The sequence below is a fragment of the Bos javanicus genome, chromosome 28 (genome assembly GCF_032452875.1).
Source record: "Bos javanicus breed banteng chromosome 28, ARS-OSU_banteng_1.0, whole genome shotgun sequence".
NCBI lineage: Eukaryota > Metazoa > Chordata > Mammalia > Artiodactyla > Bovidae > Bos > Bos javanicus.
This window is the reverse complement of record NC_083895.1, coordinates 10,798,551-10,816,699: the sequence shown is the minus strand read 5'-3', so window position 1 is coordinate 10,816,699 and position 18,149 is coordinate 10,798,551. Positions and strand designations below refer to the sequence as shown.

Here is an 18,149-nt window from a genome sequence, read left to right as displayed (position 1 = left end):
CAGATGATTAGTCTGATTCTATTTGTTTTTTTGCACAAAGCATTGAGTTTCTCTTTATTATGTGTAATATAGGAAAAATTATTCAAATTAAAATTATTTTTTAAGGACTGTCACATGCTCTGATTCCTTTCACTGCTGATCACCTCAGTTCCTCCAAAGTCATAATCTTTAAGCTACGATATTTTTCAAACAGAAGTTTTGTCCAGTCCACAGCTCTCGTATCTGTCAGCCTTGCCACAATTATTTTAGGTGGGCCTTTTTGATTGCCAATGGAATACGGACACACTTCAAAATTCCCCATCTGTACTCTTTGGGATCCAATTTTCTAAAGCAGTTTACTTCAGGACCATGTTTAGGGTCAGGAGATGGATCTGTCTAGTTCTGGATCTGACACCCTCTAAAAATGTATTAAGGCTTCCCAAATGGCTCAGTGATAAAGAATCTGCCTGACAACGCAGGTGATGCAGATTCAATCCCTGGGTCGGGAAGATCCCCTGGAAAAGGAAATGGCAACCCGCTCCAGTATTCTTGCCTAGAAAATTCCATGGACAGAGGAACCTGGTGGGCTACAGTTCATGGGGTTGCAAAGAGTCGGACACGACTGAGCACACACACACACAAATGCATGAAGTTCAAATCACATCGTAAGTTATCACATCCTAGAACAATAAGATCATTGGGAAAATGGCAATATCGTCTTAAAATTTGGACACTGTGTTCTCAAGATAAATGCCTAAAAAAAGAAGCCATCTTTGTTTCATGTCAATGTTAAAAATAAGTGCTAAATCAATACAGCTAATAAGTTAAAAGCTTAATATACGAGGGGAAAGTATCAGCTCTATTTGACTCTATTCTTTTCAAACAGCCTTAGAGCCTTGTCTCCTGTGCATGTATCCAGAGCTTGGCAAAGAGGCTGACACGGTAGATGGGGGGAGGGAACAGGGAGGGAAGAAGGCAACCAGCTGCAGGCCCACTGCCCTTTGGGGAGGTTGATGCACTTTCCCATCACACCCCATTTACCTTCTGCCCCGATGGACACCAGCTTCACGCCTTTGCTGGCTATGTAATCCAAGGCTTTGTTGACATTAGCGATTTTGTGGAATCGCATTTTTCCTCGGTCAGGTTTGGGCAGCCTTTCCCCTGTCGGGTGAAAAGAGAACCGTGTAGACACAGAGAAAAGAGCCCCTTGATGTGGAATGAAGATGACAAAATTCAGAGCACACGCCCTCCTTAAACAAAAATCGTTATCTGACTGTTTCTCGTGTGTCTCTAGTTTCTGTAAATCACAGTACTTTCAAGATGAAATGGACCAGAGCAGAGGCTGTGCTATGAAGTCCATATGCTTTTCAGACCTGCTAGGAGAGCCTTGTTTGGTCTATGAGCCAATGTTTAAATAAGAAAGAGAGAAGCCAGCTGGGGCCCCCGCAGCAATTGGAGTAGCTGACCAGCTATAAGAAGAAGTCAGGGAGCCTCATTCAAATTGCAGGGCTCATCTCAGACACGGGAGTATGAGGATATCCCGGCAGCCCTGCCTTCATCCATTCTCCAGTCCAATGTCTAAACCAGCTAGCTGACATTCAGGGCAAGGTATAACCCCTCAGAAACTTTGACTCCTGTTTGCAGAGTTAAGCCAATATGTACACTGGCTTTTGGCACGAAAGACAATTTTTGGAATACACACTAGCCAGACTAAACCTGGACAGGGCAGCCTGGTGAGGAGTTATATAAATGTCATTTTCTCTTCTCTCATTCTGTTTCGAGGTGGGTGGCAGAAACATTATTTTAATAAGTCCGTTTTAAACAGAATTCGCTCCTCTTTTAGAAGAGAAAAATAACTCCAGACAGATTGCTCTTTGGAAAGTTTTCTTTGCCAATAATACCATGTTCTTGCCCAGCCAGGTTCAAAGGGAGCTTTTTTTTTAAAAAAAAAAAAAAAAAACAGAGGCATATATATCTACTGCTCAGACAAAATGGGTATAACACCTACAAAAAATGTTTAAGACTCACCTGAGATGACTTCCAAAAGTAGCATGAGCTTAAGGCCATTCCGGAAATCTTCCTCGATGTTCTCGATCTGAGTGCCAGCTTTCCTGAGGTGGGAGTTGCACCAGGCGGTGAAGGTCTGCGACAGAAGCAAAGAGTGCTGAGCACAGCTCTGCTGACACCCAGTGCCCCTCTGTGAGGACCACACCCAGCGTCGCACACCTTCTGGGCCACAGGAGGATGGGGCATCTTGGAATTGGATAGAAAGAACGATTGGAAGCCCAAAGGTAAGATATAAGTAACATTTCCTCTTTAGAGACTAAGAAAAGGAAGTCATTTATTTGGTCTAACCACTTGAGGAATTTTTGTTCAGTTTAAACAGGTACTACTTTTGGAATTAACACATATACACTACTATATGTAAAGTGGATAACCAACAAGGACCTACTGTATGGCACAGGGAACTTTATTCAATGGTTTGTAATAACCTATAATGGAAAACTGCAAGGAGATCCAACCAGTCCATTCTGAAGGAGATCAGCCCTGGGATTTCTTTGGAAGGAATGATGCTAAAGCTGAAACTCCAGTACTTTGGCCACCTCATGCAAGAGTTGACTCATTGGAAAAGACTCTGATGCTGGGAGGGATTGGGGGCAGGAGGAGAAGGGGACGCCAGAGCATGAGATGGCTGGATGGCATCACGGACTCGATGGATGTGAGTCTCAGTGAACTCCGGGAGTTGGTGATGGACAGGGAGGCCTGGCGTGCTGCGATTCATGGGGTCGCAAAGAGTCAGACACGACTGAGCGACTGATCTGATAATGGAAAAGAATCTGAAAAAGAATATATATTTATATATATATATATATATATATACATACACGCATATATCCTCCTTAAAGCACTGCATGAAGGAACTATTCCGTGCCCAGTCACTTCAGTTGTGTCCGACTCTTTGCAACCCATGGACTGTAGCCCATCAGGCTCCTCTATCCATGGGATTTTCCAGGCAAGAATACTGGAGTGGGTTGCCATTTCCTCCTCCAGGGGATCTTCCCCACTTAGGGATTGAACCGGCATCTCCTCTGTCTCCTTCACTGCAGGCAGATTCTTTACAGCTGAGCCATCGGGGAAGTTTGTGTGTATATTACACACACACACACACACACACACACACACACACATATATGCACATATATACACACAGACAAACACATATATATATGCACACATATATATATATAACTGAATCTGTGTGCTGTATACCTGTTAGTAAATCAACTATACTTCAATAAAAAAATAATAAAAAAATTGTAAAAGGTACTGTGTTTTTATACCAATGCCATTGCCTTCTGAAAACCTCTTACTCTGTAAGAAAGACAGATTAAATTAGGATGTGCATACAAGAAAAATCTATGTGCTTACAGAACAGATGAATAAATAACCCTTACAGAATGTTCAAAATGTCATACTTTAGAGCAGAAGGTGGGAGGTGTAGTAAGAAGGGGAAGAAAAGAGGGACTCATAACCACTAATTATCTACAACTAGTTTATCCTGGATGAACAACAATTTTAAGCTAGTAACTGAATCAATTAAACAAATTTGCAGTATAGTCAATCATTATTAATAATAATAACAGCAAGAGTAATAATAGTGACCTCCTACTGGCATATTCCAGGCCCTGGGTTAGACCCCAGATTTCAAAGACAATTAGATAGAGCTCTGCCCTAGAAAGGTTCAGATTCCAGTCAAGTTAAGAAATAACTAAGGCAATATTAAGCAGAAATATGAATGATATACTAAGGGGTATCCGAAGTCATTCTGTTTATTTTTCAAGCTTCTTTTAACTTGGCTTCCACTTGTGCACTATTTCCTGCCAAAACCAGATTAGAAATGCTTCTGGCAGCTGCTGGCTAAGAATGCAAACTGTCCCCTTGTCACACAACAGCTGCTGGGCTCAAGAACAAAGTGCCCGGCACACTACGCTGGAGGGAGACTCACAAATAGGGTTTGTGCTGTAGATAAGAAAATAAACCTCTCAGAAATAGACTTTTTCCAAGTTAGAATACAAAAAGACAGAGTTTCCATTAAAATGATTTTCCTGGATAATAAAAAGGATTTTCAAATTTGACTAACAGTTATTTCAAGAACTATGTGAAAGGAATTTGCAGCAGCACAGACAGACCTGGAGATGATCATACCAAGTGAAGTAAATCGGAAAGAGAAAGACAAATACCATACGATAGCACTTCTATGTGGAATCTAAAATATGACTCAAATTAACTTATCTACAAAACAGAAAGGACTCACAAACACAGAGAACAGATTTGTTGTTGCCAAGGGGGAGGGGGTCAGGGGTCAGGAGAGAGAGGGATTGGAAGGTTAGATAGTAGACGCAAACCATTATATATAGAACGAATAAACAAGAAGGTCCTAACTGTATATAGCACAGGGAACTATATTCAGTATCCTGTGATAAATCACAGTGGAAAAGAACACACACAAAAAATGAATATATATGTATAACTGAATCACTCTCCTGTACAGAAGAAATTAACACAACATTGCAAATCAACTCTACTTCAATAAAATAAAAAAAAGAAATATGTGATGGCATTAAATTCTAGGGTAAAAAGAAAATGTAGGTATTTGCTTAGATTTACAATAATAAATGTTACTGTGAGAGCCTAAACTAATAATTATTTCTCCCAAAACACACCTAAACTTTATTCCAGTCTAAACAGAGAGATACCTTAAGTCATATACTCTAGATCTGCACCTAATCAATATGATAGTCACTGACACACATATTTAACTATAATTAATTAAAATTAAAGGAAATAAAATTTTAGTTCCCCAGCTGCACAAGCCACCTTTCAAGTGCTCAAAAGCTACACAGAACTAGTGGCGGCTATGCTGGATGGAGTAGCCATGGAACGTGAAAGTTCTACTGGACAGTGCTAGTCCAGATAATCATCATTCCTGTTCTGAAGCTAAGATTATTAACAAGAGTCTATTATCACCTATCTATTATTTCAAGAATCTATTATTCAAAATTCAAGGGGTACAGAAAGGTATAAAGGAGAAAGCTTCCCTCTCCACTCCTGGTCACCCAGTTCTCGGTCACCCAGTTTCCTTCCCCAGAGGGAACAACAAAGAGATTCAGTTTCTTGCGTTTCTCTTCAACAACATTCTACACATGTGTAAACACAGATACATACATCATTTTCTCTATCCCTTTAACATAAATCACAATATACACATTGTTCTGCACCTGGATTTTTAATTTATGGCTGATTCATGTCAATGTATGGCAAAAACCACTACAATATTGTAAAGTAATTAGCCTCCAATTAAAATAAATTAAGAAAATAAACATTTAGCAATTGCTTTAACCAAAAAAAAAAAAGAAAGAAAGAAAAATATAACCCAGGGATCATTCACTATCAACAAAGATCACTCCTTTTTTATGGCTGTATAGTATTCTATTATTGTAAATATACCATCTTTTTTGAACTAGTTCCTTGGATGAACATTTTAGGCTGCTTTCAGATAACCAAGTTCATATAGTTAAAAAACTTCCCAGGCCCCATTTTCAGCAAGCAAAACTACTTTGAAAGTAGTTTTTCAGTTTTTTTCTGACAATACTGAGACTAACCATATTCTTAATCTTTTGGGAAAGGTACAAGAGAATATAGCAGGTTGTGATTTTTTTTTAATGGAATTAATAGAGAAAAAAATTAAAAACTCAACTCAGAAAACTCAGCTCAAAAAAAAATCTTTATTGAGTTGTCTTTATCTAGATTCTACTTTAAAATGTGCAAATATTGCTGGTGTAAATTTCCTTACTTTGTTACCATGTTATTTAAGGCCCTTCATAATACAAGTATCAGAAGCACTTCTGGATAGAGCGCCAAGTCTGTTCATGAAGTCAGTGCAGTTCCTGACCCCCCACTGTGGAACACTGTGAACGTCTGTTGGATACCACCTTTTTATAGGCATGCATACGATGAAGGTAATTTACCATAGATAATTATTCAGTTGTGCTAAGCCAGAGAATGAATTGAATCTACAAGGTCAATTTAGTCAGTTAAGTGTAATGAAGTTTCACTTTCTTTAATGAGTATTCTGAAGGGCCAATAAATGTGGTGACTAACTTCAATGCAAAAAAGGACCCCAATGGCTTTGTGATAATAGCTTGCAAAGAGGCCAGTACATTCTGAAAAGGAATTTTAAGCTTTATTAGACTGTTTAATTTTCACTCTATTTACAGTTTTCATTACCGTGGCCCACAGAGACCGTTTCCATGCCTTCCCCATTGTCCCCTGCTTCCGTAAAAAGCTGCAAATCATGGAGGAGATAGAAATGAAATCCATCACAGCAGCAACAAAATCCCACACATCGTACCTAAAAGGCATCTTCGTGGATTTTCTTGTTACTTGATGGCAATGTGCATCTTTAAGGTCCCTGCAAACTAAATCTTGGAGAACTGAAATGGAACCAAGGTATGTCCATGTGGTTTTGAAAGGAGGCTCCTTGGGTCAAACCAGATTACCAAGGCAGGTGTCCTTTCTGAAAAGGAATGGTGTTCTATAAACCAGACACAGTCCCACGAGGAAAGAGGTCAATGTATCCCAGCCTAGAGTCCATCTCAGACGCTGCCTCGTCACATTAAGGCTCTCTAACCTCCTCCCTTGCCTCCAACTCAAACCTCCCTCTCTCTCTCTCTCCTAGAAAAGAGCTACTTCTCTGCTCCTGTTCACCTAGTGATAAACACATATACTTTTTTTTTTCAGTATTCATTTACTTGGCTGTCAGGTTTTAGTTGTGGCTCCAGGATCTTTTGTTGCAGCATACAAGCTCTCAAGTTGTGGCTCTTGGGCTTAATTGCTCCATAAGCATGTGGGATCCTCCCAGACTAAGGACTAAACCCGTGTCCCCTACATTGGCAGGCGGATTCTTAACCATGGGACCACCAGGGAAGTCTCTATAGATCCTTTCTGCATCTTAAAATTAAGCACATTAAAAAATCTTTCTGAGCCTCACAAAGAGAACCAAGATGGGAAAACATAACCATCTACTCACAGATAGAAAAGGCTGACGTTCCTAGTCCTTCTCACCCTCCTAAGATACTCATGACAAAGCTAAGGGAATGATGGACCTTAGAGATGATCATACTAACTGAAGTAGGTCAGAGAAAAATAAGTATCATATGATATTGCTTATATATGTAGAATTTTTTTTAAAAAAAAGGAATACAAATGAATTTATATACAAAACAGAAATAGACTTACAGACATAGAAAAGAAACTTATGGTTACCAAAGGGGAAGGGGGGAGGATAAATTAGGAGTTTGGAATTCACAGATACACCCTACTATGTATAAAATAGGTAACCAACAAGGACCTCCTGTATGGCACAGGAAACTATACTCAATATTTTGTAATAACCTATAAGGGAAAAGAATCTGAAAAAGAATAGACATACGTATACCTGAATCACTCTGCTGTACACCTGAAATTAACCCTTTAATCAATTATACTTCAATAAAAAATAAAATAAATACATATGGATTTATTTCTTTAAAAGCTAAGGGAATGAGTGTTTAGTCACTGAAAGATGGAAAGGCACGGGAGTCTTTGTCTCACTGTGTATACATTCCTTTGGCAGAGGAGTAAATAATAGCATTTCCCCCTGAAATATACAGAATCATAACCCATGAGTCACCGGCCAGGAAGGACAGTGGGTGCAGATTGGTCTCCCTGCTCATAGGGCACCCTCCCTGGCCACTGTACTGAAACTCTGGAAAAACAGAGAACAGAGGAAAACAACTGGGGGTTAAGGCTCTGTGGCCACGACTTGTAGTAGTATGTTTTCGTGTGAAAAGTCTGAAGGATACTCAAATGATCAGCAGATGCACCTCCACTGTACTCCTGAACATAATCTAGAGAGCCAGAAAACGCTCTTCAACCCCTAAAACATGGTGGTGAGAAAAATGTCAGTTGGAATGGCCAAAACCTGGAAGCAACCTAAATGTCCATTGACAGATGAATGGATAAAGAAGATGTGGTACATATATACAATGGAATATTACTCAGTCATAATAAAGAATGCAATAATGCCACCTGCAGCGACATGGATGCACCTAGAGATTGTCATACTAAGCAAAGTGTGTCTGAGAAAAACAGATATCATACGACATCACTTATATGTCTATCTAAATATGACACAAACAGACTTATTTACAAAACAGAAACAGATTCACAGACAGAAAACAAACTTATAGTTACCAAAGAAGAAAGGTTGGGGAAGGGGGTAAATTAGAGGAGTTTGGGATTAACATACACACTGCTGCTGCTGCTAAGTCGCTTCAGTCGTATCCGACTCTGTGTGACCCCATAGACGGCCGCCCACCAGGCTCCTCTGTCCCTGGGATTCTCCAGGCAAGAACACTGGAGTGGGTTGCCATTTCCTTCTCCAATGCATGAAAGTGAAAAGTGAAAGGGAAGTCGCTCAGTCGTGTCCGACTCTTCACGACCCCATGGACTGCAGCCCACCAGGCTCCCCCGTCCCTGGGATTCTCCAGGCAAGAGTACTGGAGTGGAGTGCCATTTCCTTCTCCAACACATACACACTGCTATATATAAAACAGATGACCAAAATGACCTGCTATATAGCACAGGGAACTCTACACCTGAAACACACTAGAAATCGACTGTACTCTAATATAATATAAAAAATTTTTTAAAGGAAAGAAAAATGTCAGTTGTAGGAGTTTCCTAAGAATATCTGTTAGCACGAATTGCTATCTCCATTCAGAAGCCACACCTTCTTCTTTGAAGAACTTACTAGCAAAGTTCCCAGTCCATAGAAACTCTGTTGCCTTTCTCAAAGTTAAATTATATGTCATGATAATCAGTACACTGTGCTTAATGACAAAAAAATACTTATATCCTCACTGAAATGTCGAGATACGCTTGAGTTATTGAACATTATGCATTTGTATTTAGTTTCTTTTTAAGTTAATTAAGCCTACAGATATAACAACCTACATCGTAGATTATTCCAAAGAGAGAGGGGAAAACAACATCTTTCCATGAAAATGAGTAATATCTGTGATTAATTATATTGTTAAAATAACACAAGTTTGCAGCTCTACCTGGGAGACATCATCATCTGACACAAAAAAGGACCAAAAGAAAAAAAAATCCATCCTGCATCTGACACAGGTCTCTGAGTATGAGTCCATTTCACGCCATCAGTTAATTGTTAATTCTTCTAGCAATAAGGCTGTAGGACTGGGCTGGCTCCTGTAAGACTACCCTTGTTCAATTTACTATTCCATTTTCTCCAAACAAAAATCTGGCAACATAACAGATATCAATTTGCTTTATATTTTGTGAGCCAGCTTTTATTTTCATAATAACTACGTAAAATACTAATTTGAGGTCACATTTCCTAACATGGAGACTCACTTCAGTCATTGGGCATTTCTGAATGAAACAGAACAGGGTTTACCGAGGGCTGGGGCATTTGGGCACAGCAGCATGAAGTTTGGGCTAGGTAAGCCTGAATAACTTTCAGCTTTTAAATCCACTAATTATAAAACAACATTGTCACTGGGAGTTTGGGGTTGGCAGATGCAAACTATTATATAAAGAATGGATAAACAACAAAGCCCTACTCTATAGTATGAGTTGGTGGTGGACAGGGAGGCCTGGCGTGCTGCGATTCATGGGGTCGCAAAGAGTCGGACACGACTGAGCGACTGATCTGATCTGATCTGATAGCACAGGGAGCTGTAATATATTCAATATTTTGAGATAAACCACAACAGAAAAGAATACTTTAAAAGAAAGAAATGTATATAAATAACTGAATCTCTTTGCTGTACAGTAGAAATTAATACAACACTGCAAATCAACTATACTTAAAAAGCAGCACTGTCTATCAGGTCAAAACCAGTTTAAGGCAGCATCAGAGTTTTCTACAATTTTGAGTAGCTTATCATTTACTGTCGTCTGTGAGTAAAGACATCAAGAGGGTCAGAGTGTGGATTCCTGGCCAGATCCTCTGGGCAAGACAACTGAGCCCCAGGTGAGCAGAAATAGTGGTCCCCAAGAGAGAGTGGAGGGCCCGGTCCAGCTCACTATCATGGCTTGGAACTCAGATTCTATTTCTGACTCTGACACCACGCAATTATTTGTCCTTCATGTCCTGACACTTTCCCAGCTACCAAAAAAAACCGCCACAATCAACTTATGAAATTATTCAAAAGGTTATCAGGAGAAGAAATACAAAGGCCAGCTGGGCAACACAATCTATTATCACAATAGCTCTGAACTGCCTCCTGCAAAAAACTATTGAAAACTACAACTCTGTTAAGTCAATTTTCTAACAACGCTCCATTTCTTTTTCTACTTACAATAATCATTATAACCGTGTTTTTTTTTCCACTTCACAAATTCCCAATTTGCCAGGATTGCTTCTAATTACTATCCTGGTCCTTTTTTAATATTTGAAAAGTAAGGCAGGGGGTGGGAGTGTCTAGGAAGATACACACATTTTGTAAAATGTCTGGTTAAGGGAGGAGAAGCGGGGCAGCTCTGGCATTTTAAGTAAGGAGGCATTGCCCTCCTCAAGGGCAGAGAGCTGCTCCTCTGAGGGGGCAGATCCATGCAACCCATGTTCACCTCAAAGTTTCCCCACCCCTCATCCAGAAAAACCCTGACCCATGCATCATGGGGGAACAGCCCTGGGTGAGTTTGCACGATGCCACAATGCCTGGAATCACATCAGAAAAACACTCCAGAATCACATCAGACAAATCAGCAGAGTGACTTTAAATTGAAAGGGTCAGACACTCTACCAACTTTAAAAACATTTAAAAGGTGTTTCTCAGGATCAGGGACACAAGAGAACAGTCTGGTGGTTGTCAGGGGGAGGAGTTGGGAGAGGGATGGCGTGGAAGAGGGATAGAGTAGAAGGTTGGGGTTAGCAGATGCAAGCTTTTATATAGATAAAAACACCCACTGCTGTTCTCTTGAGCTCTTACACGATCTATATTTGCAAAATATTTTCCAGGCCCCTACAATTCATCATACTTCCCAACCAACTCATTGTATTAGGTCCATGGATCATTGCTTAGGGAAGAAATAAGCCACGGGATTTGTAGAGGCAAACTATTATTTATAGGACGGATAAACAACAATGTTTTACTGTATAGCACAGAGATCTATATGCAAAAGTCTATGAGAAACCATAAGGGAAAAGGATATAAAAGAAAAAGACTGCATATGTGCATGTAACTGAATCACTTTCCTGTACAGCAGTAACACAACCCTGTAAATCAAGTATATGTCAATTTTTAAAAAAGAACAAAATTGAACGCCATTGCAGGGGCGGGGGGAAAGGTGTTTCTGCTGGTGTTTAACATTAGAATAGCTCTCAGGACTCAGCAGTCACTCACAATGGTGACCAACTGTTCAGTACAATGAACATTGACTAATCATCAATCAAGATCATAATGATCTTCAAAAAATTCCAAGTCTTCAAGGTTGCCAAGCACCCAAGCACACTTTTCAATTACACACAACATTTTAAAAAAGTGAATCAAAGCAAGAAGTAAGTAAGTAGAAGAGTGTTCCTTCTAAGGACGCTGCATGCACTGCAATCAATTACCAGACATCTCGGAAGTCCATTTGGGGCCCTAACATTCTCATAACTGGCATAACCAGGCAGCTAACGGCATGGTGGGTAGCCCTTTTATTCTCTGGCCATAAATCTCTGCTTAGTCTCCAAGATCCTGCTGGATAACATAGCACACAACAGCTCAGGTTAGCAGTCCTTAAAAATCACCAGTTCTAAAAGCCTGAGCTTGGCTCTGTGACCAACTCAGCGTCTGGTGTGGGCAAGTCAGCTCATCTTTCCTGTGACATTTTTTCTTTTTTTAAATTTCACTGAAGTACAACTGGCTTGCCATGTTGTGTTAATTTCTGCTGTATAGCAAAGTGACTCAGTTATACACATATATATTTTCGTCATATTCTTTTTCATTATGGTTTATTACAGGATATTGAATATAGCTCCCCGTGCTAGACAGTGGGACTTGTTGTTTATCCGTCCTATAAATAATAGTTTGCCTCTGCCAATCCTGTGGCTTATTTCTTCCCCTAAGCAATGCATCATGAACCTAATACAACGAGTTGGCTGGGAAGTATGATGAATTGTAGGGGACTGCAAAATATTTTGCAAATATAAATGCTACAGGAACACAAGAGAACAGCAAGCAGTAGGTGATGGAAATTCAAAGAAATTTGAGGTGCTTTGGGGTTTCAATGGAAAGGGAAGTAAGTCACTGCATAGAAAAATAAAGACAGTCCATGGTCACAATTTATGTCTACCTGAGCATAGGAGATACTCCATCTCTGATAAACGAGTATAAACGCACTGTCAGTTCAGCACATTTCATAGACTGCTGCTATACACAGACAGCGAGGGATGCACGGACCCAGAACCACACCAGTTCTCTACCTTTCCTGGTTTATCACATAAACTCACCCCACCATTCAAAGAAACGAGGACACCACTGGCATATCTTAACTTCCTCAGGGTACAAGGTGCTTACAATACTAGTGTTTGCTCATAAAGAGTAAAAATATTTTGTCCATGCATTAAAAAAAAACTTACTCCTAAGGCAGAGTTAATATGAAGGGCTACATGGAAATCAGAATTTGGTTCATGATACATTAGATACAAACAGCCTTAAAGTTAACTCATGCAAAAAGGCAAATTCCATTGCACTCCATTGCAAATGGAAGGCCCACAACTGGTTTCTCAGGCTTTCCACATGCCCACAGGCACAGACTATGCATCAAAGATCCACAAAATGAACACAGTAGTCTCCGCTGCTGCTGCTGCTAAGTCGCTTCAGTCATGTCCGACTCTGTGCAACCCTAGAGACGGCAGCCCACCAGGCTCCCCCGTCTCTGGGATTCTCCAGGCAAGAACACTGGAGTGGGTTGCCATTTCCTTCTCCAATGTATGAAAGTGAAAAGTCAAAGTGAAGTGGCTCAGTCATGTCCGACTCTTAGCGACCCCATGAACTGCAGCCTACCAGGCTCCTCCATCCATGGGATTTTCCAGGCAAGAGTGCTGGAGTGGGGTGCCACTGCCTTCTCCGCAGTACTCTCTAGTCCTGCCTTATTCACCTTTGTATCACCTAATGAACGCAGCACCCAGCAGGTACACCTGTATGAACCCATACAGAGCCAGGACCCATTCAAGTTTTTAATACTTCAAGCTTAAATTGTGACAATTTCAGTCATAAATAAATTGGAGCCTTAACAGTACCAACATACAGCTTTTCATCTGAGTATCAGGAATACACATAAACACAAATTTAATGACTCAAAGACAAAGTAAGAGAAAAAAAAAAGAGAGGCAGTCTTTTCCCACTGATTCATCCCCAACAAATACTGCCTACAAGTAGGCTTCAGGCTTTCTTTCTAGGCAATGTGAGAATAGCTAACAATCTCTAATTAAGGAGTGTCAAAGCCTACGAGCAACTCAAGTAGGGCTGTCACCATGAGAGGGCTTTAAGGACTTGGTAAGGGAGCAGGAAAAATCCTCTCAGAAATACCTGGTGGGTGACACCATCACCTGGAACATTCTAAAAATGTCTGTGAGAGTGACACACAGGGAATCTGGGATTTTTTTTTTTTTCCTGCACCACACATTTTGTGGGAAACTTGGTTCCCTGACCCCCAGCTTGGAAGCTCAGAGTCCTAACCATTGGGCCGCCAGGGAATTCCCAAAGATGGGATTTTTGTTTTGTGTTCCAGACACTTTATCCTGGGACACAGTGGCACTCAGTAACTATTTGCTGAATAACATCTTGTTTGACTTTTTGGGACAAAGAAGACAGCTAACAGATTTTTTAAACTGAAAAAATAAAAACCACTGCAGAGCTAGAAGTCTCTATCTGGTCAAGTTCCAGGCTTTTGAAGATTCTTATTATGTCAAACTTAACTAGAGAACCCTTAAATGTTTAAAAAAATAAAATAAAAAGGAGTCTATAATCTTGTCTCCCAAAAAATGGCTCACTACTCATAAAAATCCTCACTACTGAAGAGGATCTAAAAATAGAATCTGGCTAATGGGTGACACCTGAAGTGGGGAGGGTAAAAATGGCTTTCCCAGCCCTTGAAAACACAGTCCTAACCAGCTCTGGTTTTCATCATGAATTTTAGGCTTCAATCACCAGGTTCATAAAACTGACTTCCATTTAGTCCCTGGATGTTCAGAATAGATAAAAAAAATGTGCTAATGATCCTCAAGGCTACCTGATGGGACAAAAATGCTTTTCAGGTTTTAAACAAAGCCAAGTCTAGCCCAGACTAATTCTGGTTTAAGGAATGATCTGTCTGATATATGGAGTCTCCTTCATAACTTCCAGAAAGGATGGGACAGATTAAAGTCATGGAATTTGGAAAGAGGAAATAGCTAAATAAGGTAATATAGGGAGGTTCAAGAGGGAGGAGATATATGTATACCTATGGCTGACTCATGTTGATGTTTGACAGAAAACAACAAAACTCTGTAAAACAACTACCTTCAACTAAAAAATAAATAAAATTTTAACATAATAAGGTACTTTATGTTAGGAAAAATCTGAGCTCTGAAGGTCAAGTGGTGCACTGGCTACAGCACCCCTTCCACGCTATTCTACAGCTCATGTATCTAACCACTAGATGAGTAAGCAATGCAGCCCGGTTCTTTTCTACAGAAGGGAATGCCTTTTGTTCAGTTCAGGGACAATCCTCCTTGCTCCCATCGAAAAGAATCTGCCGCTATTCGGACATTAGTTTCAATACTCCTAATCTATAAATGTACAACTGTACTTCAGGTTCTCTTTTGAACCAGCTGGAACAGCTCTCCAGTTTCTCATGAGTTAGTTAAACATCATCTTTAACACGTATTTATTTTTCTGCTTATATGAGAGTCGTGATTTTACCTTTACTTAAGAACTGTCTTATAGAGTCTTTCTTCTAAAAAGAGGTAAACATTCAAATGTGCTAAAATATTCACTATTCCAATCTAAATTTTACTGATCTGATTTTGATGAAGGCCAGTAGTAATCAATGCACAAGAATGATATCTGCAGAAAACAAACACACGGTTACCAAAGAGGGATGAGGGTGGGGGAGCGATAAATTAGTAATTTAGGGTTAGCAGATACAAACTAATATATATAAAATAAATGACAAGGTCCTACCTACTGTAGAGCACAGGGAACTATAGTCAATATTCTGTAATAAATCATAATGGAGAAGAATGCAAAAAAGAATATGCTAATATATATATATACATACACATATGTATGGATATATAACTGAATCACTTTGCTGTATACCAGAAACTAACACAATATTGTAAATCAACTATATTACAATAAAAAATAAAAAGGACATGAACAAAAATGTTACAAAAAAGAATGAAACAGTGAACTAACTGGAGTCTATCACTCGCTGATATTAACGACAGTACACGTCCCTTGTCCTGTGAAAATGACAACTGTCAGAAGTCTCAGCTTACTGCATTCCTTTTTCATTTCAATCCCAATGTGTGTCCCCGTGTTCCCTCTTACACAGATCACCATAAATAATATTGGATTTGGGTTGAATTATTTAGCACTTTTCTCTGTTTCATAAAAAATCATACATTTCTCTGGAGGCTAAAGTATATTTCCATCTGTTAATTTCCTCCCCACTCAAGAAAATTCCCTACAAACATTTTATTACCACTTACAGGAGTCTTCATTACTCATTCCCTATTTCTTACTTTTCAGCTGCAATTACTCATCTTTACATCTCTATAGCCCTCAAGACAGAGGCAACCTAGCAAGGACAGCAACAGTTCTCTGAGCCACAGACCAGGTACTAGTTTGCAATCCAAACTACCTTTAATTCCAAGGGATGTTTTTCAATTCTTGAGAGAACCGACTTGTGGACACAGCAGTGGAAAGAGATGGTGGGACAAATTAAGAGAGCAGCATTGACAGATATACATTACCACGTGTAAAACAGCTAGTGGGGAACTTCTGTATAGCACAGGGAGCTCAGCTTGGTGCTCAGTGGTGACTAGATGGGTGGGAGGGAGGCTCAAAGGGAGGGGATTTATGTATACTTACCGTTGATTCAACACTGCTGTACAGCAGAAACCAACATAACACTGTAAAGTAATTATCCAGTTAAAAATAAATTTTCTAAAAAGTTACAGCTTTCTGTCTTCTAAAGGGCAATTAAATGATCTTGATGAAACTCCCCATCTTAACTGTTAAATGGAAAAAAAGGAAGTTAAGATTAGCAATATGCAATTACTTCCCAAACAATTTTAGGACTGGAAGCATATGCGTACCAAATCAAATATCCACAGAATCAAAGTTTTGGTCATTTTTGTTTTAAAGTATTAGAACCAAAAAAAAAAAAAAGATAAGTTCAAAGAACCACATGAAAGCTACTGATGCCTGGTCATTTGAGCTTAAAGATTTCCTGAGGCCAACAACCTGACTTAGCCTCTGGCTGGGAGTTGCGTGGGGTCACACCTGCCTCCCGCAAGCTGGCACAACCTCGGTGAAGAATTCCTTTGAGGACTTTCTGGTAAGCAAGCATTTAAGGCTCCCAACAAACAGCCTTACATATGATTGATCCTGAGCTATGCTTCCCAAAATAACTTGTTCCCTTGGAGCCTGGGTAATTATGTGCAAGACACGGCTCTGGGTCAGGGCACACCCAACTGTTCCTTGGTTATAGGCAAGAGCAGCATTCATTGTACTTTCATGACCCTCTTCTTGAGGATGAATTCAAGCTTAAAGAAAAGCTTACTGATGTTTTTCCCCCTCCCCGTCCCCTCCCCCGAGTCCATCCCGGCAACTGGGGAAGCAGCTTGTTCTACCCAGACAGCAAAATAAATATACTTTAATTCAACTTCACCATATTGTTACTATTTTCAGGGACCCAAATAAATGGTTGCCTACACAGAAAAATTAAAAGTGCTTATTTTGAAGGAAATGGCTCTCTGGAATACGCCACGTGCTTTGTGCTGGTGGTTTGAACCCTAGCACGGTTCTAAGTGGGTAACAGTCCCCAGGCAGTTCCATCCACAGGTTTTCACTACATACAGGGAAAGCTCTGGAAAGCAGAAGGGCTACGAAAAAGGGAAGCTGCGCATTTCCAAAGCTCCTGCCACTGGAGGGAATCAGGCTGGCACTTCCTCCATCAAGAAGTTCTTCCCTAGGGCTCATGCTGAGGGCAAAGTGTTCAAAAGTCTTCATATTCTAAGCCATTTAGACAATATATATTATAGTGTAAAACATAAATATATGCTTTTCAACTATGGCCTCAAGTCATCTAGCAGGCAATAGGACAAAATGTTAACACTGGTTTTCTCTATGGTGTGACTTTAAAAAATTTCTTCTCCATATTTTCTGTAATAAAGACATATGACTTGGGCAATTATTTGAAAATGTATCTCCAAAAAGTAGTTTAGGAAAGCCTATACAATCTGTTAGGTTAGATTCTCTGCCCTTCTCTGGTTAGCTGTAATTATGCTAACTAGCTTTACTTTCCTCAGCCTTTGTCATTCTACCTGAAAAAGGAAAGTGACTTAAATTGGACATACTCCAGCAAGTCTAAATTTCTGAAGTTAATCACTTGATAAAGTGCTACTTCAAGGCTTTTTTGGGGGGTAAGTTTCACAGTAGAAATCCCTAGTTCAATATCACATTTTAAAATGTCATATAAAATAGATAAGTGATAAGAACCTACTGCATAGCACAGAGAATTCTACTCAACACTCTGTAATGGCCTATATGGGAAAAGAATCTTTAAAAAGACAAGAATGGACATATGTCTATGTATAACCGATTCACTTTGCTATATTCCTGAAGCTAATAGAACATTGTAAATCAACTATACTCCAGCAACAACAAAAAATGCCCCGTGGAGAAGGTACACCCTGTCCAAGTCCAAGGCCATGGAGGAAAAATCCTTTGGAGTCCTTAGTGTCTAGTTACCCAGACACCAGTGACAGCAATAGACCCACGGTCACCCTCCAGGTATTTCTGACAGCAATTTCCCTGTTTCCTGACCAAGTCCTTAAAGGA

At 39.8% G+C, this 18,149-nt stretch overlaps 1 protein-coding gene across 1 annotated transcript in view; it reads right to left on the bottom strand.

Moving 5' to 3' along the window:
- The window catches only part of ACTN2 (actinin alpha 2), a 78,554-nt gene that overhangs the window by 45,553 nt on the left and 14,852 nt on the right, over positions 1-18,149 (bottom strand). Inside the window, exons 2-3 of the mRNA XM_061404929.1 lie at positions 2,008-2,122; positions 1,021-1,140 (exon numbers count right to left, since the gene is read on the bottom strand). Of these exons, the coding sequence (XP_061260913.1) occupies positions 1,021-1,140; positions 2,008-2,122 (235 nt within the window). The remainder of the gene's footprint in view (positions 1-1,020; positions 1,141-2,007; positions 2,123-18,149) is intronic.